This window comes from Pelophylax lessonae (assembly GCF_965119305.1).
Source record: "Pelophylax lessonae genome assembly, chromosome: 2".
In the NCBI taxonomy this organism is placed as follows: domain Eukaryota; kingdom Metazoa; phylum Chordata; class Amphibia; order Anura; family Ranidae; genus Pelophylax; species Pelophylax lessonae.
This window is the reverse complement of record NC_138769.1, coordinates 362,785,061-362,810,254: the sequence shown is the minus strand read 5'-3', so window position 1 is coordinate 362,810,254 and position 25,194 is coordinate 362,785,061. Positions and strand designations below refer to the sequence as shown.

Below are 25,194 nucleotides of genomic sequence, written 5' to 3'. Positions count from 1 at the left end.
CCCCGCTTGCTATCACTAAGCTATATTTATATTGTCAAGTATTATAACTGAAATTCAATGTAATACTCTTTAAAATAAAACTGTCATTCTTATCAAGTACTCCTTCAGTTAGGGATTTTGGCACATAATAAATGTGGAGTTAAAATACATCACCAAAGATCATTTTTCACAAAACCATCATTCATGTCTGTTTTATCCTGCAACTTTTGTTGTATTGATGTGAATGGTCCTCAGCTTCATTAATTACAACCATATCTGCATAAGCAAACCCTAACAAAAGCATATCTTTCAAGCTACATTTTTAGCAATCAATGGGAAGATAGCATACACATATGTAAGCAATCCATCAAAGAATGCTGTCCTGTGTACAATTACTTTTTAAATGATAAACATTGTAAAGGTGCAGCAATCCGTAACAACAAGTCAGTGATTAACGTTCATTGATCTACTGCTATTTTCACTATGGACATTAATATGTGATTATTATGGTTGAAACACATTTGCAATTTTCTAACGTACATCCCTTTGAGAAATTATGAAGTCAATGATGTATTATGCCTAATATGTCTTTAATAACAAGCACGATATGTCTGTGTCAGGAATGGATGATGCATTTCCTTTGGTGCTTTTACTAAGAAGGCTGAGTTCGTACTTGTGTGGTCACAGACATCGCATGAGATTCGTACCGCATTGCTGTGCAGATCACTTGCAATGCCTGTGCGATGCAAATTCAGCCATACAAACTCTATAGCTGAAATCACATTTCATTGGCACCAAAATGGTGCACAACCCTTTTTTAGTCTGCACTGGAATCGGATTGCATGGGTGTTCACGGGTATTCACATGGGTGTGATTTCTGCACCATGTGACAGTTCGCACTGCGATCTGTCACCGATCTGGGAGGGTTCATTAATTTTACTTTGACACCCCCCCATCAGTTCGCAAATGTCAGTGTGAACCAGTGTGCGATCTAAGTGCAATACAGGAGCTGGCACTGAATCGCATCACACCAGTGTGAACCAGTTCTTACACCTATACTTTTTGAAGAGTTGTGTTGTTAGATCTGGCTTGTCCTTTAAATCTTCAAAGTTATCATATGAATATCTGACTATTCTCACGAAACATCATGATTTTTTTGATGGTTATAGAGTGCCAATATATATAAGTATGCATTGAGCTGCTGGGGAAATCCATGCTATTGTAATCATAGGAATAAACTGTGAAGCACTAATACACAGAGGCACCTTTCTCATGGGCGCTTTCAATTTTGATCAGTAGGGTTGGCATCTGTTGGCTGATCCCCTGCTGATCAAAGCAAAATGGGCAGATGACAGGTCCATGTTCACTCAGTTTATGTAGTGTGTCCGTACAACTACCTCTGATCTGATCTGATCTGATCCGCCTACATGGAGGAAAACAGATCCCCTTTCCGTTTGTGTTTAGTAGACCGGATTGAATTTGGAGGTAGGTGGTTGTAAGCGAACACAAGCTGGTTTACATCTGCAGGTCCATATGGGTGAATGGACTGTCCAATCAGAGAGGAGCATGAGCTTTGCTGATTGCAGAACTATCAGATCTCAGCAACGAGACTACTGTTCCCACAAAGACAGCTGCTGACATGCTTTTATATGAAGACTGTAGCTGCGTTAGAAAAATCAACTTGTAGCGCATTGAACACCTTTTTGCTTTGATGCACATAGAATACACACTCACCAGCCACTTTATTAGGTACTCCTGTTCAATTTCTTGCTAACACAAGTTGCTATCAGCCAATACATGGCAGCAACTCAATGTACTTAGGGATCTAGACACGGTGAAGATGACTTGCTGAGGATTAAACCGAAACAGAATGGGGAAGAAAGGGTATTTAAGTGACTTTGAACATGGTTGTTGGTGCCAGATGGACTGGTATTTCAAAAACTGTTGATCTACTGGGATTTTCACACAACCATCTCTAGGGTTTACAGAGAAAGGTCTGAAAAATATACAGTGAGCAGCAGTTGTGTGGATGAAAATGCCTTGTTGATGTCAGAGGAGAATAGGCAGACTGGTTTGAGATGATAGAAAGGCAACGGTAACTCAAATAACCTCTCACTTTGTATACAGAATACCATCTCTGAATGCACAACACATCGAACCTTGAAGCAGATGGGCTGCAGCAACAGGAGACCACACTGGATGCCACTCCTGTCAGCTAAGAACAGGAAACTGAGGCTACAATTCACACAGGCTCACCAAAATTGGACAATAGAAGATTGGAAAGACATTGCATGGTCACATGAGTCTCAATTCCAGCTGTGACATTCAGAGAGCAGGGTCAGAAATTGGCGTAAACAACATTAAAGCATGGATCCACCCTGCCTTGTATCAATGGTTCAGGTTGGTGGTGTAATGGTGTGAGGGATATTTTCTTGGCGCTGTTTGGGCCCTCTAGTACCAATTGAGTATCATTTAAATGCCACGGCCTACCTGAGTATTGTTGCTGACCATGTCCATCTCTTTATGACTACAGTGTACCCATCTTCTGATGGCTCCTTCCAGCAGGATAATGATTCATGTCACACAACTTAAATCATCTCACCACTGATTTCTTGAACATGACAATAAGTTCATTGTACTCCAATGGCCTCCACAGTCACCAGATCTCAATCCAATAGAGCACCTTTGGGATGTGGTGGAACAAGAGATTTGCATCATGGATGTGCAGCCGACAAATCTTCAGCAACTGCATGATGCTACCATGTAAATATGGACCAAAATATCTGAGGAATGTTTCCAACACCTTGTGGAATCTATTCCATGAAAAAATAAAGCAGTTCTATAGGCAAAAGTAGGTCCAACCTGGTACCAGCAAGGTATAGCTAATAAAGTGGCGGTGAGTGTATTTAACTGATTTAAACAGAAGGTTCCATTGTGCTTTAAACCAGAGCTCTGTGCCTTATGTCTAAAAACTCTCCAAAGCATACAGCTAGCAATTTAATTCTTTGCATACTCAATAGTAAGTTTGTCATTGGTTGCTGGGCTTTGCGCTGTAACTGGAGCTCTGAGAATGTGAACTGTTGACTGTCGGGACTGAATCTTTCTTTTTTCCTTATTTGTCCTCTAGACTAGCGCAAGCACAAAAAAATATATACTATTTCATTGGATATATGTGTACTTCACTTACTGAATTCTTAATCTACCTAGAAAGTATAGCGTTCCAATTCACACTTGGCTTTTCCATTCCCATTTTCTGAAATATAGATTTATTTTTTATTTATTTATTTAAGGTATTTATGCAGCGCTAACAATTTTAATAGTACTTTACATACTGTACCTTCACATTAGCCTGAGCCTTTGAGAAAGCCCATTGGGCACTACACGTGGTGTGGGCGGTGACGTAATCACGCTGGGACTAGGTGGAGCTGTGTATGCAGAGGAATGTATTGTGAAATGCTTGTTTTTTACTTCTGAAATGTGAGTGGATTTTTATATGGAAATGTAGCACCCTACAGGTAGGTGCTAGGTAAAGTATAGTGGGCCTTGGCTGCTTAACAGCAGGGCCATGATTTCAGCTGGACTGTCATGTCTCCCAGGTGAGGTTACTGAGGGGGGAGTCTCTCCACTGTCTCTGTGAAAGGATTCTCATAGGGCAGTGGAGGAAACCCAATCAGTGGCTCAGTCAGGCTTGTATATACCCCAGAAGGCAGATTCTGCCGCAGAGGATTCTGGGAGTGGATATAGGTTTGAAGGGAACGCATGATGCAGCATCTTTGGCGGAAGCAGAGTCCCAGGAGGGAGAGTACGGCTGTCTCTCCTCCTGTCAGAGGAAGCGGATGTCCTCGGGTTGCAGCCTGGGAATCCACAGAGAGTGTGAAGCTGAGCTGCAGTGGGGATCCGGTGTGCTGAGAACCAGCGGAGAGAAAGAGGGGTCCAGTTCCAGGAAAGCCTACAAAGGTCGTGAGTACTGTGGACTGCCCCTGGGGGTCTGCCTAGAGTCAGAGGGGACCACTCCGGAGAAGGTTCTAGGGATCCAGGAGTCAGCTGTTAAAGGGGGTGCCTAATCAGAGGAGCCTGAAGTTTTAGAGGGGTACCTGCAGTTTGGGCCCTGAAGAGTCAGTGTACAGTGTGAAGTATACAAAGTTGAGAGTTGCAGCCGCACAAGTATCTACACAGAGCAACCTCAGCCAGTGAAGGGCTGGAGGGAGCTGTTCAGTGAATTTTGAGCCAAAGCAGTGTCAGGAGTCAAGTGTTATACAGTCCTGGATCGTCTGCATTAAAGTCAAGGTTCCAGCACAGTTTCAGTACTATAGTATCTATAAGCGTCAGAAAGCGCTGGTCGGCATTCAGCTGGCGTCAAGACAGCGCCAACAGGCATTTTTCTTCAAGTGTCCCAAAGTGTACTTAGTTGAGCCAGAGGAATATCCCACTCATTCCCTTCTCCCATCCCCTAAATACAATAAAACAAACAAACCAAAGATGCCGGAATGGTCATTGTCTCAGTTCTCATACCTGGGTTCACTGCTCAAATGTGCTGAAAGTGTTACCGGTAACAATAGCAGGCCCACCTTAGGCTCAAGACCTAGAAATCCTGCTACAGAAATAAATGCTTTTTATTAGCAATGGTTGACTCCTATATGATTGACACCACGCTGAGAGCCACGGATTTGGAGTGTACGGCCAGTGGGAGCGGTGCCACTTATAACACTGCAAAGCACATATAGACCTCCTTTAATTAGTGAGGTCCATTCAAGCAGGTGTGTATGGGACTGCAAACTTTTTTTTTCACGGACATTGAATCATTTATTTATGGAATGTATATATATTTAAAAGAAAAGATGGATTCACGTTAATTTATTATACATAGATGATTTTTACACTGTTTTCAGATATTTATTTATGCACTATAATTTTAATGCACTTTATTGAAGGAGAGCGCTGCACTTTTATTGTGACTATATTTTTATCCTAATGCATTTTATGCATTAAGAAAAAAACCTTCTGTGCACAGCAGGTCCCCCAATACTTACCTGAGCCCCATCTTGATCCAGCAATGTTGTAGGAGAGTCTTGACAGGCTGGACCATTGGCTCCCACTGCTGTCAATCAAAGTCAGTGAGCCAATGAGGAGAGAGAGAGCAAGCTGAGCTGTGGCTCCATGTCGGAATGGACACACAGAGCAGTGGCTGGGCTCAGGTGCCCCCATAGCAAGCTGCTTCCTGTGGGGGCACTCAAATGGAGGGAGGGACCAGCAGCACCGCCCAGGGACTTGACAAGAATGCTCTGTGCAAAACCATCACACAGGGCAGGTAAGTATAACATGTTTGTTATTTTTAAAGAAAAAAAGCCAAGACTTTAATATCACTTTAATCATTTAAACTATATAAATAATATATTTGATGTACATATAGTGCTGAGCAGCAGGTCACCCATGTGAATAAGTATTATGGATATCTATTTTTCAATTGCTCTGTTGTTTTATATTTAGGAAATATTAATAAGTCTAAAACCATTTTGATGTAACCAACTGAACTATAAATGATATTTATTTTTTTGCACAGTGGTAGAGGTTTACTATACTATTGGAAGTGCTCAATCTATGGAGACAGTTTTGGACCTTTAGGGACATCACCAAGCTTACAAAGCAACATGGGAAGGTTTCCATGAAGGTCTGTCTGTTTTACTGATGTACCTTAATCTGACTGGTTGATATCAGCACCATGGTCCATTTACTGAATACAAAGGCATTCATTAAAGTTATATGAAATACAATCTGTTTTTAATGAAATCCACACAATTGCTCAGGAGGTAGATCATTTCTGTTCTTTTCACTGATTATTAAAGTGAACGAATGAAGCATATGGTGAAACATCTGCGTACACACAGCAATCCTATTCAGACAGGCTCACCTTCATAAGATGCTTTAAATCCCAAATTACTTCCAGAAGAATCTGTCCTGAAGAGAAGCCACATCTGGTGATTGGAGCTCACTATGAGATCTGGGACACTGGCTCCTGTCAGACTGTTATAGAACATGTAAAAGGCAATTAAGATTTGGAGCAATGGCTAAAGAAAACCCCTACCTGTTCAATACTACTACACAAGTGAGAGTTTGGCTGTGTGCACGCAAGAAGCTTTGCTTAGGACATTTTGGATGGTTAAGCCCCGTACACACACACAGATCGTCGTCATACAAACGTCGGCGGACGAAAGATCTGCCGATTGTACGCGTGTTAGTATGGTGCCTCCGACAGATGTCTGCACACAATCCGCGGACAAGAGTCTTTCTTGCAAACATGAAAATTTTTGTCTGCAGACACCAGAACAGACGATTGTTCACCTGTCAGTACAGAAATCAGCCGACAGACCGCAGATTTGCAAGACTGGGCATGCTCAGAAAATAAAAAACACAGGGAAAGTTAACCATTACATGACATCACTTCTGCAGTCAGCTGAAGTCTGCGGACAAAATTCTTGTGCTGTCCTTGTGCTGTCTTTGCACTTTTCAACAGACACCGACATCCCGGGGAGAAAAGACGAACATTTGTATGACGACGATCTGTGTGTGTGTACGGGGCTTTAGTCTTCTGTCTTACATCCATGTGCCTTCATTTTTATATTCAATTTTGACTCTTTTTTTGTTATGTTTTTAGTGCAGAATAATACATTTGGCACCTAAATCTGTACTTTTCCATTTGTGGTAGCAACCAATAAATTATCTAGTTGTGTTTTGTATATCTTTGGTTTCCAGGGTAATGTATGAAGTCAAACCTGTATATTAACCTGATCCTAGTCCAAGCATGGCATACATGTTTATGTTATTTTTAAAGCACCCCAGCAGCCTTAGGACGTGAAGCTCCTCCCCTAGTCCAAGCATGGCATACATGTTTATGTTATTTTTAAAGCACCCCAGCAGCCTTAAGACGTGAAGCTCCTCCCCTTCCCTCTCATGCTTTCCTAATTGTCAGTGAGGCTGACCAGCACATTTAGTGCCAATAGGGAGTTGAAGGTGGCAGAGCATTTTTCTGGTTAACTGCCATTATGCAGCATTACTACAGAATTTTGGAAATAGGAGTTTTTTCTTTTATTTTTGTTAAACCCTTAACCAGGATTGTTTTATCATAGTGGTAGAAGAGGAAACTAGAAGAAAAAAGAAAGAGAAACAATGAGCATTTACTATAATAGTCAACCTATTTAAAGTTTTCATGTACACTATCAGCTCTTTAACGTGATTTTAGAAGCTTTTGGCATTTTTTTTTGTCAAAGCTCTTAAATTAAACTCCATAAAAGCATACGTGTCAATATACACATGGGCTTTTACCAGAGTTTAGGTGGTGGTGCGGTTAGAGGAGCTTCAAGCTACCTTAATCTCCCTCTCCTGAATGTGGAAGAATAACGCTCAGGATAAAAATGTGGCGCAATTTTTTGTTGGAAAAAAAAATGTGGCGTGATTTTGCTGCAATTTTAATGCATTTCGTGTTTTCCCACAGCCAGCAGTCAAAGTAGGCAGTGTGTACATGAAGCCTAACTATGTTAATTAGTAAGTCGCAAACTACATTTGGAAGTCATATAAAACTAACTTACATCTGGTCTATTAGCTTTGTATATGAACATATCTTGTGTATCAATCACTCTTGCACTTTGTTTACTACTTCACAGCATTTATTAAAGGATCTGTGACACCAAAATTCAACTTGCTACAAGAATTACTAGTATGTTTTTCAAGTATTTATGTAAATGTTACCAGATCTACAGATAATTGAAAATGAGATTTGTAGCTAAAACTTTTTTTGGTTAGAGTGGGAAAGGGTTAAAACCCTTTTAAGTTTCTGTTGCAGTCTGTGTCCCCTTTGGAGAGATTTTTCCTTACTTTTTGTGCCGGTGACAACAGGAAATATGGGGAAATCATTAATCTCCCAAGTGGGGACACAAAGAATACATTTTTCTCAGTAGAACTGGAATGTATTAGAACCAGTTGTTTTTAATTGCTGTCTTTGTATTGTTTAGGAGATTACCCCTTACTTACTTTGGACCAGAGAGATGTCCCTTGTTCAATAACAATAGGAATCCTGCAGTGTTCTGGTCAAGCAAGAGCTCAAGTCTATTAGAGAAAGTAGTTCCTCATTTTTGGTGATTCTGCTGCTGGTGATGTGTCTCTATTGGCAGAATTGCCTGTCTACATGGCCCATAATAACAAAGTGGAACAAGGATTAGAAATTTGGGCAGAAGTCGATTTTCCGACTTTCTTTCATGGTACCTGCTCTTGGACAAAGATTTCACATTTAAACCTGTCAAGGCCTTTCAGGTTTGCTTGAAGAAAGAATTAGTTTCAAAGCTTTGTTCCTCAGATATCATTTTCCTGTACAGGCCTAAAACTGATTGGTTGATGCATGAGAACTTGAAACCTTTTTAACTTAACATAAAAAAGGGTGACTATACTTCAACAAAGAACAAAGTCCTGAAATGCAAGAGTTTGCTTTCCCAAAACTTTCTACTACATAGTACTGAATTAGAGAAGCATTTTTTCTTATATACAAGTCCAGTGTTGCCTACCTAACTGGAAGTCTTAAACAAAATATAATCAAAAGGCTGTTGCCTACTGAAGATACATTTACAACAATTTTATGCATAGCTTAGGGGCGAATTCACACTGTCCAGCTGCACATTTGCTAAAGCGTTGCTAACTTGTGGGTTATGTGTGGGTTAGCTGCCCTTTTTCATAGACTTCCATGAGGCTCTGCATTTTTAAAAAAAGCACCAAAACTCCCACATGCTGCATTTTTAGTGCGCTTTCTGAAACTGCACCAAAACCATTGAACATCATAAACATCTATGGAAAAGCACAGCTAACCAGAACGAAAACTGCCAGTTAGCTTCACTTTTTCCAATGAGCAGTGGCAATGTACTTGGGCAGTGTGAAGCCTCCCTAACTCCAGACAAGCACCTACATTTACCATTTAAATACATCATAACACATAACACAGTTTGGTTAGCAACTTAACCCCAGAATGCTGACAGGATAATAAGGGGCAGCAGATCACTAATGAGGACACCACTATGCTCAGTTAGCTTCTTGTAAGTGTATATAGACTGTACCCGATTCTGAGTCTCTAAGTGACTTGCCCACCTTCTCCTAGTGTGAGTGCAATACAGCGCTACAAGATGTTTTATTTTTTATATTTGCCCGGAGCTCAGCTTTAAGCAAAACTCATATTCCATTCAAACCCTACCTCAAATCTGATTTTATTTAGTCAAAACCATGCTTATTTTATTGTTCTGGAATTCAGCACAGTCTGACAGGTGGAAAGTATGCCTTAGGCACAAGAAAAATGAAATAGTCAAAACATTAAATAGAAAGTAATTTATTTTTCTAATTATGCCCAATATTTTAAAGGACTGTTCCATAGATGAATTTATTTTACAAGTGGGAACCCAAGCTTCTATCAACATCTCTTACAATAAGCCCTTTTTTAAAATATATAATTAGAATAAAAATGAATGCACTTACACATAAAGTACAGACTTCTGGTCCTCAACATTTCCACCATCTCCTACTGTAAGAGTGTCATACCCTCTTTCCAGTTCAAACTCTTCAAACGTTAGCTTGATCACCTATCAGAAGATGAAAACAGATAAGTACACTGGCTGGTTGTTGCTTTGTGTCTGTGATGGAGGAAACCCCTAGAAAAACAAACTTTAGAAATAGACTTAATGCAATTTAGTTGAAAATGTATAGTACATCTAAAATGTGTTCTAGGTAATACCATAACTTGAACTGAGCAAATAGGAAAAAAGTGCTTTGTTAAGTCTAAAATGTATGGACTAATAAAATGTATGAAATAATTCATTTGAATACTTAAACCAGTGTCAGGATGAAGCACAATGCATCCTTTGCTGGTTCTTCTATTGGCCAGTATTATATAAGTCAAAGTCAAGTCAAATCAAAGTCAAATCTACTTTATTGTCAATTCTTCCACATGTACAATACATACATACAGAGAATCGAAATTACGTTACTCTTAGACCCCCGGTGCATACAGATAACACTAACAATATAGCCTAAAAATCTAAAAACACAAAAAATAAATACAAATAAAGTTAAAAAACAGCGCAAGGCACATGACAGATAAAGTGCAGACCAATGACTTCAGTTCATTGGTCAAACAAGCTTAGATACGGCCTGTTTTTATTATAGACCCAGTCAATATGAATATATATTTTATTAGGAAAGAACTATAGATCTACGTACTAATAAGCTCCATTTACTTCTACCATGCACTCCTATTTACCCAGAAAAATAATACAAGTTTTAATATTTATTTACATAGTACAAGCAGTCCTGGATACAGTATTCTAGACCTGAATATTTTTGTATTGTGTATAGAAATATCTCATCACACCAGCTTTTTGTTATGCTTAGGCTTCACCTGAAAAAGTCCTATTTTGAAAAAAAATGTGTTTTGTCTTGTTTTGTTACACTGTAAATTAAAAAAAAAATCACCAAGGTTTAGAGTAATGCTTTTAAATTATAAAGGACAAATAAAATAAACATATAGGAGAAGACACCTAATAATTTCCCAAGCTTAACCACTGTCCTAAAGTTTGCAGCTCCATACATATAAAATGCAATTCCTGGTTTTGTTGCCAATATTTAAAACATAACTTACACATTATGCTTACAGGAGAATATACAATAAAATACCCTTCCCCGATCATAGACTCATTACAAATGTATACGATCTCGGTACCTATAGAAAACTGAAGGTCCGGTTGTGTTTCTGGGGGAAGTTCTGCCATCTTTCTTAGTCACCCCAAAAACAGTCAAGCATTGCCATTAATCAAGAAGTTCACAGGTTGCTCTGAATTACATTTTTCTACACCACTACAGAACTTGTCGGTGCAGTCGATTTTAAAGTACCATTTATGGCACCGAAGCTTATGTTTCTTGATTGTTACAGTACTGTAGAAAGCTATACCTGTACTAAATGCTGTCAGTGGAACTGTCACAAATAAATGACCAGGGGGTTTCATAGGCATATTAGATGTATTTCAATTAATTTAAGTGTTAAGATCCCAGGGGCAGATATTCACTAGTCACATTTTCTGCTTAATTAAATGAAAGTTTGAATAGTAAAGACAACTATGCTATTAGAGGTTAAACAGATCTCAAATGCTTATTACTGGTCCCTTGTCTGGACCGAATTAACACCTTCTTAGAACACATTAAATAATTACTGTTTATGTAGTGACATGAAATAGAACATCTTTCTCTACTCAGCATAAGTCATTTCTCAACGCCAGTTCTTTTGGAAATGCAGAAAAGGTGGTATATATTCTACCCTTTCTTAATAAAAGCTAAACTGTATCTCATTATTATTACAGAAATGTGGATGCTAATACAAAACAGAAAGTTATATTTTCTGTTAACACAGAGACAGTAAACAAATCGTTCAGACATCTCTAGACCAGTTTTCACTAAGAATAACCATTTTGCAATAATAAAATTATCAACGTGATTTAATTTTAGGTGACATATATAATGAAGAATATTTGCCCTTTGGCATCCATCTTAGTTCCATTATTTGCATAACTAACATATTCCAAAGTACTTGGATTATGAACACCAGTGAAGTTTACAAGCTACAGTGTATCCAATCTTCAATGTACCTACTCAAATACAACCACCATTGCACCTCCAAACAGCCTAATATTGTTTTTGAAATTCAAAGCTGACCCCAAGTAAATACTGACTAAATACAAGAGGCATGTAAATTCTTACTTGAATCTTTTGTGTGCTTTGTGTGTTTCTTCCAGATCTGTCCAGTAATCTGGCATGAAACTTTGCCTCTTTGCAGGAGCGGACTGTAATGAAGACCAGTTAACTGTTGCTCTCTCTATTTGTGCCGAATGACTGGTCTTGTATCCACCTTATCCTGCAGAATTCTGTAGACAACCTGTAGTGGGTGGGCTTGGTGGATCTCTCCCACAGCTCTGCTCTTTGCTCAGGCTTTGTGTAGCACAGTAATGATGTCATCACTATGTTTACAAATGAAAAACTGGGTTTTCAATTGCAAAGACATTTGATGCGTTCAATGTGAATTTATATATGTTGTGGCTATTATGGAATATATTTATTTATTTATTTTTTTCCAACTTTAACTTCATAGTCTATGGCTGAAATAATATATTTAAGGCCATTGAAACTTGCTATTTAAATTACACAGGTTTCATGATCTTTTCTTGTGTAAATAAAATATAGAATCAGATTTCAATGCATTTAGAAACTATGCAAAAATATAGTAGGAAAGTAGCACAGTGTATCTAGTGCTCTCAAGCTGGCCATATATTGTAATTCTTGCCATCAGCTGTCAGCAGACATTCTCTCATACTGTGCAGTTTTAATCTAAAGGACTCCATGTAGTATAAACTTTTCTCATTCCATCCTTCAAGTAGTGACCCCTCACCTCATACCTCCCTAGTGTGAAAACCTCCACTAGTTTGTTTGCTGCTGAGTCATCTTTCACAATGCCCTTTTCTTCATTTCTCACATCCAAGCTACGTTTAAATTCTACTTCTTCACCTAAGAAGCAATTCTTGAATGTTCTTTTCGTCTCGCTAAAAACATAACTCCTTCTAAACAGTTTTCTCCTAGCTGTCAAACTCCAATGTATTTTAGATGCTTCACCTGTATTCCTTTTCATATATACCAGCTTTCAGATATCAGCCCCCTCACCCTTCCTCTGCCTATTTCTACAGTACTTTATCTGCTCCCTTAGAATTCAATTTAAAAACCTTGTTCCAATGTGTAAAGCCTGGTGCTGGATTGTAATTGGCTCTCCACAGAAATAAAAACATGATGGAAAATTCTCTTCTAGCCTAACTTTGATGTTCCTTGAGTGGCTTATTTTCAAACAAAGCGGTAACATTCTATAGCATGTAAGTGACCCTGCCCTCATGAAGTGAAATAAAAAGTTTGTGTTGTTAAATACATAATCAGGTTATATTAAGCCAAATACCGTATATATATATCTTTCTAGATATTACATGAGTACTTGAGAAAAAGCCATTTCACAACCCTAAGGATAGTTAAGCTATTACAACAACTAGATTTGCAGATACTATAATTTAATTAAAGAAAATCCAGCCAAATTTTTTATTTTTGATAAAAGAACATTTGTTGGACATCTATCTCTTTATTGGATAAATACCCCTTGAAAGCACCAGGAGCACCAAAAAAACCCAACAGAGTGAAGAAGTATAAGAATCTCAATCAGATTTTCATTGCTTTCTTTCTTCCCACAGGACGATTTCCCTCACTTTTTAAAACCTTGACAGATGTGTCTTTTGGGGAAAAACCTGCAGCTTACTTATTCCATGATACTCCATTATCAATTACCTTCTAAAACATCTTTTGCACCTGGCAAAGACCTGAATCTGAAAAATATATTCAAATTTGGATGCCCTGGTTCTTGTATAAGGTTTTTCTACTCCAAGGTCACAACCTCTGCTAGGAACTTCATACTGGTCTGGCTTGAGGCATGATACTGGGGCAGTGCACACCACCGGAGAATAGGAGAATAGAGATCTCTAAATTTTCCCACACTCACACCCCCTCTTTACACCACCCTTTTTTCTTTTTCTCTTTTAACCGCTTGCCAACCGCCCACAGTATATTTACTGCGGCAGTCAGCCCCTCCTGGGCAAATCAACATAGTACTACGTCGCTCGCCAGGAGTCTGTTGGGGGGCTAGCGCGCGCCGCCGGAGGCGCGCTCCTGCCCCCGCTCGTTCATGGCCATCCCCGCACGTGTGACCGGTGGCTCCGATGTCCGCCGACCACTCGCAATCTCCCGCTGGAGAGGGAGAAAGGCAGGCGGCTGATGTAAACAAAGCCGTCTGTCATTCTCCCTGGTGTAACTGCAGAGACTATACGATCCTGCTATGTAGGATCGTATGTCTCTGTGGTTACATCACAAGCCACGCCCCTTGACAGTTAGAATCACGCCCCTAGGGACACACTTAACCCCTTGATCACTAATAAAGTTAACCCCTTCCCTGCCAGTGTCATTTTTACAGTAACAGTGCATATGTATAGCACTGATTACTGTAGTAATGTCACTGGTACCCCCAAAAGTGTCAAAAATATCAGTCAGGGGTCCGATCTGTCGGCCGTAATGTCGCAGTCCCGCAAAAAAAAAAATTGCAGATCGCTGCCATTACTAGTAAAAATAAAAACAATAAAAGTGACATAAATCTTTTCCTTACATAGTAAACGCAATAACTTTTGCGCAAACCAATCATAATATGCTTATTGTGATTTTTTTTACCAAAAATATGTAGCAGAAAACAAATTGGCCTAAAATGTTAAAGAATATTGATTTTTACTTTTTTTTTGGGGGGGGGGGGTGTCATATAAAAAAAAATTATAAAATATTGTTATTTTTTAAAATTGACGCTATTTTTTTGTTTATAGCGCAAAAAATAAAAATCGCACAGGTGATCAAATACCACCAAAAGAAAGCCCTGTTTGTGGAAAAAAAAGGAAGTCAATTTTATTTGGGTACAGTGTCGCACAACCACGCAATTGTCCGTTAAAATCACGCAGTGGGCGAATCGCTAAATAGGCCCTGGTCTTTGAGCAGCCAAATACTCCGGGGCTTAAGTGGTTAAAGCAAGCTGTCTCTACCTAAAAGTGAAGTGACTTTGTTTTTACTTTAAATACCCAATAATATTCAATAGAAATTTTAAAAATACTGTATGTTTGCTAGCAGATGGTTGGTTGGATAACGTTGGATGAAGTGAACACAGACTCAACTTATTTACTAAGCTCAAGCAATGTTTATTTTCCTATATGAACAGCCTCTACAATACATTAACTACTAAAGGTATTTTTTATTTATTCTAACAGTTTTTCTATTTCTTGTTGTGGGCAAGATTCTACTAATTTGTACCATGTTTAAACAGAAGTGATAATAAGATACCAAATATATTTTGTGCATAGATTTTGCGAATTTTAGCACATTTTTAGTTTAACTTTTCCTGGCTGATTCTCTCCTTCCCCAGCCTGGCAAAGATCATTTAGAAGAAAGCCAGGAAAGGACTTTTAAATAAGGTGGCATAATTATCCTTTAAACCACATTTTGCAATTTTTTTTGCCCTTTTACTATTGTATTCATTATTTTTACCTTTTATAGCAACCTAACTTTGTGTAATAAACTTTTATAAAAAGATGAAATACCAGGCAAAATGTTACAGATAAATATAAGATATGCTTTTCATACCTTGCATTGATGATGGGCAAGACATCCTGTGGGAGCTGTATTTAGGTTGGAATGAAAGGCTCTGTAAATAAAAATATTGTATCTAGGCAGAGTTGGCCACCAAGGTCTAAGTTAATCACATTCTATTTTAGGAAGGCAATACTGTAGCTGTCTTGGAAGGATACTATAAGGTGGTTTGTGGGTTATTTATATTTAATTCTTCTTAAAGTTTATACAGTATGTTTTTACATGGATGTGTTCTATGTTTAATTATTTAAATATAACTTTTAGTTTAATATTTTTTAATACAGTGTGCACCAATAACACTGCTGCCACTGAGAAAAGTTTTCTGAAGAGAGATCAAAGTAGAAGCTGTTTTTTTTTTTTCAATAGTCTCTGTTAATAGAAGTTTGTATGGAAGCAGTGTTTTATTTTACAACACTACTATTGTTTTTTTTTCCCCTTTTTATATAGCCATGAGCTATTTTATATCAAATGTTGTGACCTTATTCAGGTATTTTTTATATGCCACCTACCTGTATGGCAAAATTATCTTCAGTTTAAGGGCAAACACCCAGGATGTCCAGACAGAATATAGGACCTCATTCAAGTCAATGGGGATTAATTTACAGAAGCATGGCTAGCAGTAAAAGGTATTTAATTGGACTGGCCATGAACAGCAGAGACATCCAAAGTAGCACTACAAAGACATGTAAGTAGCTTCATGTAATGCTCCTGCGTTTTTGTAGTAGGCTGGATTTGCAGCTGCAGAATCTCCAATCAGTAGTCATGTAGAGATGTGTTGAATAACCAGATCCAACTCTCCAGACTCATCACTGTGGGCCTGTCAGCTTCAGCATACAGATATACACACTCAATAAGATGTTCCTGGAGTGATAGGATGTATATGATAGTATGAATATGATGTGCTGAAGGGACAGGTGTGAACAGTGACAGAGATGGTAAGCACTTGATAGAAATGTTCAGGAGAGTATTAGATGGTATTAGGTAGAATGCAGATAGGTTAGTAATCGAGTATGGTAACAGGTGGTAAGGACAGCAGATGACAAATACAGGATAGACTAACCCAGTGCAAGGATAGATGGTAGTAGACTCAAGAGCTAGCAATCTATGTAACAGTGCAGATGATAGAATTAGTATGCATAGATAGTAACAGTCCTTAATGTGCAGAGGTAGATAGTGTAAGTAAGGTTATGGAGGATTCCCCTATGGGGTACTTATCACTAGTAAGGTTAGTAGTAGAAGGGTCCAGTAGTGAGGGAGTGATCCAGTAGCGAGATACAGGGATCAGTAGCGAGGTTCCGGTCTGTTCCAAGTAAAAGAGAATAGCTGGAGGTTCCGGCAGCAAGACAAGCTTGTAAGCATGTGGACACACAGGCAGGTTGAGAGTGAAAGCAGTAAGCCAAGAGTGATCGGGTAGCGAGATACAAGATCAGTGAGTGAAACAAGTTCAGGTAGCGAGATACAAGAGCGAGTGACATCAGGTATGGCTGCTTCACAGACGGCTTGAACGAACTAACCATGCGGTTAGAACGAACAACGTGAGAGAGAACGCCGGCGGTTGAAATAGCCGCTCTGCAGCGCTCGGCGATGACGTCATCCGTCTCAAAGGTGTATGCGTACCACCTAATTAGAAAGGTGGGACTCATATTGAAAGAAAATGGAAAATAAGGGTACCAGAGGTACCAGAATCTTACACTTGAGGGTTAGAGCTGTGTTGCTTAGGGTGTGTGCGTGTGCGTGTGTGTGTGTGTGTGTGGGGGGGGGGGGTGATACCAAAAGTTTAATCAAATGTTGACTTGTCCTATCCTGTTTTCCCAAGTAGAGGGTCAAAAAAACAAAAACACTAAGACAGCAAAATCTCGGAAAGTTTTAGGTTTGCTGATTTTCCAGGTGATTGTATCAGCTGGTTGTCAATTAATTTGTAGAAGCATGATTTTAGTAAACACAAGGTAAGTGATACTTTATATTTTATCAGGTTCTTTAAGGCACAGAAAAAAGACACATGCTTCAGTTCCAATTTGGCTTATGGATACCAGAGGCAGATGGCAAACACCATCTCAATAACCCACTTTTTGGGACATTGCCTAGTGATTTAGAAGCACACAGGATGTAGGCTTACTTGATGCATGCTGCTGTAATCACATTGGCTTTTGAGATGCAATTTCCACACTAAAGACAAAGTATTTTTTCTGATACAAATTGTTCTCTTACTCTTACTTCTTTCACTATAATTTGCTTCAAATCATTTCAGCCACCATATCACCTTACCAGTTATTCTTATTATTTTTCTTGGCACAAAGATATAATGGTCACTGAGAATAGCAATCAAGAAAATGTACAAACTTGGTATGAGAAGACTGGCAGACACATAAGCCCCAGAGCATATGAGCTTTTTTCCAGTTATTTTTATTAATAACCAAACTACCTTAGACCAAATTTAAACCCTTAGAAACACGCCCTGTAGAAACACAGTAGTTCTCATTGAAGGCTATGGGAACAGATTTAAACCAACAGACCCCCAAAAAATTAGAGCAAATGTAAATGGTCATGTGTGACCAAAGTTAAAATGAATCTGCACTTCGCTTGTGCATGTGCATCTGCTCATGAGTATGTACTGCTTGGGAGAAAGGGGGGGTGGGGGGAGTAAATTAACCTGTTACTTTACCTGCATGAGCAAAAAATAGTTTCACTTTGAGCAGCATTCATCTGACTGTCATTATCAGTATGTCCACAATAACAGTAAGATTCCATGCGTCCTAATATAGTTATGCAATATTACTCCTAATTTTATTGCTGGTAAATATGGGTTTTTATTTCTAAAAGAGAAAACATGTTATTATCTTAATGCAGCCCAACCATTTCATTATACAGCATAGCAAGACGTATTCCTGAAGTTATCTTCCAGGAAAAAAGCTTTTCAAATATGATCACTTTATTCACAACATATATCTTGTTTTACATTTAATTGGACACTGGCTTAAATCAAATTGCAATTAGAATTTAGTTTAATTGCATAATGTTGGCAAATGGAAGCTAAGAGATTGTTATTTCTTGGTGGTGATTGAATCTGCTTCCATCAAGTTCTGAAGACGAATGCTAATACCGTAGATGAAATAGGAATAATTTAGTGTTATGGGTGTGCACTAAAACTCTCTGGCAAACACCCATCCCTAAAGAAATTTCTGCGATTTCCTAATTAGATATACTACGCTATTATGCAAAACAAATTTTAAAGAGAAAGAAGAGAATGTTTTCAGTATTTGCAATGCTCACTTTTTAATACCGCTTCGTATTTTAAAATAACTGCTTTTAAATGTTAAAAAAAGATAAACTAATACAACCACGTACAATATATAGAATTTTAGGGGTTTAGATGTGCTTTAAACACTGCTGTAAAAATTTCAGCCGTATAAAAAGTTACACTGCCAAAACACAGTAATGCACAACTACCATGTAGCATTACAATGCAGAGCAAACACTACATGTGAAACTAAAAATACTAAATTGGAATACATTTTACAAAATTCCTTTTTGTATTTTATGAATTCTGTATTCAGTGGTGGTCTGTACTCAGCCTAACTGTACCTCAACAGAGGTGTCCCCCTTACTGAAGCTCAGAGAGCATTAGCTTTGCCACATGCTGTTTGAACTTGTCCTGAAGAGGGGCCTGAGGAGCCTGCTGTGCATGCTGGGGAAACTCTAAAATGCAGAGGAAATTATTGTTCTTTGTCTTCCCTCGTGGGCTTCTGCCCTATAAGGATGGAATCCTAAATGGTCTCCCCCAGGCATGAGGCCTAGACACATGGCAAGATGCAGTGATTTCTCCTTCTGGGAAGAACCCCTGAAGGTGTTTGTCTTCAGGAAAACTATAACTCAGGGGAAGCAAGCTGTGACTGTCCCTTCGCACATAAAGATGTGGAGAGTTATGGTTAATTGAGAAGTTATATATAGAAACGATTCCTTGCTGTCTTTCCATGGAAGTGTAGACTCAGATACCACTTATGGGAATAACATCCACAAGCTCTGAGAGATCTACAAAAGATTGAGCCTTCTTGATGTATGTGATCTATCATGTAGTAAGATATCCTGATCTTTAACTCACCTATTTCCCATATTGGATTGTGTCTTTCTTATTTGAAATGCATTAAAGTGACTGGTGCTCATTTATTCTGAACATCCAAAGAAAAGAATCACACCTGGGCAGACTGGGGTTGCAGCTGAGAAGCAGTGCAGTCTGAAAGTGTTTTGTGAAGACTATGGATAACACCGAGCAGTGGCAGAGGTTGTGAGACTGAAGCAAAGAATGAAGCTGTAGGTGCAGTGGAGGCTTGGGCTGCTGGTGCAGCAATTGGTTGAACACCCAAATTGTCAGGACTTTTGAACCGTTTGTTCAGCCTAACCAAACGCCCCATAATGCACTTCACGCTGCTCAGTGCATGGAAGCCCTGATTTGCTGAAGCAATAAAGGATTCCAATCAGGGCACAGAACACTGTCAGAGCCATGATTTGAGAAAATAATGATGACTGTGCCCAATCATTGATCATTGCTCATAGACCCCCCCCCCCCCTTAAAAGAATCTATCCCAGAGCAGCTATTTGCAGTGTGATATTGGAGTGGAGATAGATAGAACAGGGCTCTGTTCATTGCTAATAGCAAGTTAGTGTGTTATTGTGATTCTATTGTGAGTGTAGAGTGTAAGTGTAGTGTGAATATAGTGATAGTGCAGCGTGAATGTAGTGCTACCATTCATTTTTACTTTAGTGCCAGTTTAGTGTTTCAGGGCAGGTTTACTGCAGTATATTGAGGTGCGTTAGTGCACATTTACTGCAGTATATTGAACTGCATTAGTGCACATTTACTGCAGTATATTGAGGTGTGTTAGTGCACATTTACTGCAGTATATTGAGGTGTGTTAGTGCACGTTTACTGCAGTATATTGAACTGCATTAGTGCACGTTTACTGCAGTATATTGAACTACATTAGTGTATTTTTACTGCAGTATATTGAAGTGCCTTAGTGCAGTTTTACTGCAGTATATTGTAGTATGTTAGTGCAGTTTTCCTGCAGTAAATTGAATTGCGTTAGTGCACTTTTACTGCAGTATATTGAGGTACGTCAGTGCAGTTTTACTGCAGTATATTGTAGTGTGTCAGTGGAGTGTCTTTGTGTAGTGAGTATTCATGTTAAAGTGCACCAAACACTACTCTCAATTGATTAAAGTACATCCAAGTACACATTTCCCCTTCTCTATTACATTTTCATAATAAGCCCCCCCATCATGTCTGGTTGGCCAACAAGGAGAGGCAGATACTCCAATGGCATTGTGAGGGGGCCAGCAGCATATGTGTCCACAAGAAAAGGCGGATGTGGTCTGTCCTTAGGCGGAGCAACATTTATCCAGCCACAGCATGCAGAGGAGGTGGTTGACTGACTTAGCAAACCATTCTCATCCTCTTTCACCCAAGCAGAGACTAGTGCGCAGCCCAGCTCAGCTGCCAGAGCAGCTTATTCTGCCTCCTTGTCCACAGCTACCAGCATCATGCATGGAGGAGTCAGCTTGTTATTTGAACAAAGCGTCAGCCACTTGCTCCTTGATGATGCACAAGCATCACTTTATTCATCAACACTGCCTCAATAGGGTTATGGTGGGAAGGCATCACCAACAACCAAAGCCCAATTTTTCAGCACCTGTTACTTTTATCCAAAGTCTGCCAAACAGGCACCAGAATTTAACCAAAAAATCATAAATCTTGTTCCGAGTGCACTAAATTGTGGCCTCATCATACAGACTTGCTCCCTAAGCTATTGTTTATAAAATAAAGAAAGCTTGAAGGGAAAATTAAATTTTTTAGCCTTTATAAATGTAATTTTTGCTGCAGCAGTTTCTATACACAGTACAGACGCACCACTTTACAGGCAGACTAAGGGGACCCCCAGGGACTATATTTAAAGGATTTTTTAATTTTTTAAATTTAAGCATCAGTAAATCACTGCTCATTTAAAAATTATGTTTTTTTTTCAAACTTCTATTGAAACATATCCCCCACGGCAATACCTAGACCCCCATACCCTTTGTATGCCCAATAACTTGAATCTAAGCCCTCAAAATGGGTACTTTTAAGTTTTTACAATTCGAGTCACATAGATTTCAATGGGGTTTATTATTTGGTTCCAAACTTTCTCAATGTTTGAGAATTCTGGCACAAACCGAACAAGGGGTTATTCGGCCCATCTCTATTGGAAAGTAGGGGAGACCAGGCTGGAATGCAGTAGAGTTTAAGATGCATGTGCAGCAGTAGCTGGGCTGTAGATGCCATGAATACTGGGCTGGTAGGTGGGAAAGGCTTAGGTTCTGGGAGGTCAAGAAGTGTTTAGACACTATACAAGAGGGGTGACTGAACATTCATGTTGTGATGCAGTGTGACCCTCAAAGTGTAACCCAGAAGTGCCTGCAATCACTTCGGTTCAAGGGAGTTCAAGTGTAAGTGCATGGGAGGTAAGTAACCATAACAATCCCTCCCTCCATATGGGTCACCCCACCCATTGAGGGTCTAGTTTTAGAGGGAAAAGTTGACATTTTCATACATAAGGTGGGAACCGAAAACATCTGATGCAAAGGTCAAGAAAAGTTCTCTAGGCTGTAGCTTTTCTGATCTGAAAGATAATATTACTTGCTTCGAGAGAACTTTGAATCTAAGATTGGTTGGACCTTGTATTTCTGGCAAGGAGCTGCAGGATGATAACTACTTGGGTAGGGAAAGAAAATTTGATGAGAACCAATAGCTTCAGAAGATAGGCATGAAAGGAATTTGGTACTCTGAGATGAGGTGAAGACATAATTGATCTTAGCTAAGTGGGACCAACATTTCATATCGTATAATAGACTTACAAAGGACATAGTAAGACAAAGGTTTTTATGGAGAGCCAAACTTTATCTCCATGCTGGCAGTTAGGGACTTTCCACTATTGTATCTGAGGCAGCAGTGCATTAAAAGAGGTCTGCAATAGAAAACATTGGTTTTAAGACGTGCTGGCAACATTGTTCTGAAATGGGAATTTTTGTGACAGAGGTAGCTGTCAGAATTTGTGTGGGAACAATGGGGTCCAGTTCAGAGGAGGGCTCTCTGTTGAGGGGATCAAAATAAAAAAGTGCTGTGGGAACAATGGGGTCCAGTTCAGAGGAGGGCTCTCTGTTGAGGGGATCAAAATAGAAAAGTGCCACTTGATAAACTGACGCTAATAGTTTGTGATCCTGACACTCCAGGTAAAATGCCCGTGGCCACATAAGGTCAATCCAGCGCTAGAGCATGGAAGGTAATTAACCATATCTGTATGGTTTCTAAATTCCTTGTTGCTTCTTCATCAAATAGGAGAATACATTAGATAAAATTACTATAGCAAGAGAATGTTTCATATTCTTGTCACGCTTTAGCAAACTGACAGCCAGTCCTAATGAACAACTCAAGAAGCATTTTTATAGTTTAGCAGAGTTCATACTCTGATACCAGAGGTTTTGATTAAATATAATCACTCTGCTTTTTAATTATCGACTTCCTTATTATTCAACAGAGTGAACCACCTTTTTACTTATAAATATGAAGCAGTTTACACAGATGCAAAGCAAAAACCAATGGTTTTATTAAAATTGGAAAAGAGTACATGAAAGAAAGAAAGAGACACAGGGAGTGGGACAGAGAGAGTGGGAGAGAAAAAAAAAAACAGATTGTCGAGCGAGAGAAATAAAAGTAGACAGCCAGAAGAAAGTATAGGGCTCTTTCACATGGTCCGCCTCCGTAGGGGGTGGGGTATCCGATCAGATCTGCCTAAAAAACTGACAGGCGGATCTGATCAGATCGCTGGTGTGAAAGGGGCCATAATCTGTCTTGTGTAATTTCAGCACATTGCCTAGCCATTTCTAGGTGTATCCTCTATGGTTACACATGGCACACAAATGTTTTTAAAGATTTGTGGAGCAGCTTTTATTTTATCCCCATACAGTATATTGCTGCTGACTGAACCACTGGAAGTCATAGAACATGCAATCTAAGTTGCCTAGACTGGGAGCTGAAGAACAGCATTTGTATTATGGCAAGAAAGAGGTACTTTTCTAGTTTATCCACTTGCCTAATGGGCAATTTTTACCCCCTTCCTGACTAGGCCAATTTTCAGCTTTCTGCATTGTTAGACTTTGAATGACAATTGTGCAGTCATGCAACAATGTACCCACAAGACAGTTTTATCATTTTTGTTTTACACAAATAGAGCTTTATTTTGGTGGTATTTAATCACCACTGTTTTTTTTTAATTTTTTTTCACTCCAGAAGGTTTTTTGCTATTCGGCACTGCGTTACTTTAACAATTGCGTGGCCGTGCCATGCTGTACCCAAATACAATTGATGTCCTTTTTTCCCACAAATAGAGCTTTCTTTTGGTGGTATTTGATCAACTCTGCAGTTTTTAGATTTTGCGCTATAAACAAAAAAAGAGCGACAATTTTGAAAAAAACATATTATTTTTTACTTTCAACTATAAAACATTCCCAATATAAAAAAATTTAAAAATTATTTTTTTTTTTATCAGTTTAGGCCAATTTGTATTCTGCTACATATTTTTGGTAAAAAAAAATAGCAAAAAGCGTATTTTATTTGCTTTGCACAAAAAGTTATAGCGTTTACAAACTACGGGATAGATTTTTGGACTTTTTTTTGTTTTTGTTAGTAATGGCAGCGATCAGCGATTTTTAGCGCCAATTTGTATTCTGCTACATATTTTTGGTAAAAAAAAATAGCAAAAAGCGTATTTTAATTGCTTTGCGCAAAAAGTTATAGTGTTTACAAACTACGGGATAGATTTTTGGACTTTTTGTTTGTTTTTGTTAGTAATGGCAGCGATCAGTGATTTTTAGTGGGACTGCGACATTGCAGCGGACAAATCTGACACTATAAATTACAATAAAATTCATAAGTGCATATTGAAATTCATATGTGCATAATGAATAAATATATAAAGCTGCATAATGAAATGAATCATCAAGTGCAATAGTGCTGTGCTGAAATTGTGTATAAACGACCTGTTAAATATCACCATAAAACAAGTGCAGTAAAAAAAAAAACTCATATAAAGTCCATAATAAAAGTCCTTTTTCAAATTATAAAGTGCTGGTGCTCATCCGTGTTGCTTGCGGGGTCTCCCCCTTTGTGGATGTACTTACCACAATCTGGTTTAATCTGAGCAGGTAATGGTAATCATGATGATCTTTGAATTCAATATTGTTGGCTAGAATTCCAATAAAGACTCCTTTTCCTCTTTGAATACTCCCAAGTGTCCTCATAAAAAGAAAAAACTTTCCATGGTGAAGCCCGTTTAAAAATACAATTTATTAGGGTTAACAGACAATGGGATACTCACAAACATAGTTTTGTAAAAGACATGTAAAACACTCGGCTCGGTGGTTAACTGCTCCCGCGGCAGTTAACCACCGAGCCGAGTGTTTTACATGTCTTTTACAAAACTATGTTTGTGAGTATCCCATTGTCTGTTAACCCTAATAAATTGTATTTTTAAACGGGCTTCACCATGGAAAGTTTTTTCTTTTTATGAGGACACTTGGGAGTATTCAAAGAGGAAAAGGAGTCTTTATTGGAATTCTAGCCAACAATATTGAATTCAAAGATCATCATGATTACCATTACCTGCTCAGATTAAACCAGATTGTGGTAAGTACATCCACAAAGGGGGAGACCCCGCAAGCAACACGGATGAGCACCAGCACTTTATAATTTGAAAAAGGACTTTTATTATGGACTTTATATGAGTTTTTTTTTTTACTGCACTTGTTTTATGGTGATATTTAACAGGTCGTTTATACACAATTTCAGCACAGCACTATTGCACTTGATGATTCATTTCATTATGCAGCTTTATATATTTA

The 25,194-nt window shown here is 38.7% G+C and overlaps 1 protein-coding gene across 2 annotated transcripts in view; it reads right to left on the bottom strand.

The window, feature by feature from the left end:
* CSMD2 (CUB and Sushi multiple domains 2) overlaps window positions 1–25,194 on the bottom strand; it is a 1,446,274-nt gene that overhangs the window by 459,670 nt on the left and 961,410 nt on the right. The window contains exons 11-12 of one of the 2 annotated variants that reach the window (XM_082247591.1): window positions 9,487–9,590; window positions 5,888–6,000 (exon numbers count right to left, since the gene is read on the bottom strand). The exons of the other annotated variant lie outside the window; for it this stretch is intronic. Of the exons in view, the coding sequence (XP_082103717.1) occupies window positions 5,888–6,000; window positions 9,487–9,590 (217 nt within the window). The remainder of the gene's footprint in view (window positions 1–5,887; window positions 6,001–9,486; window positions 9,591–25,194) is intronic. 2 annotated transcript variants of the gene reach the window in all.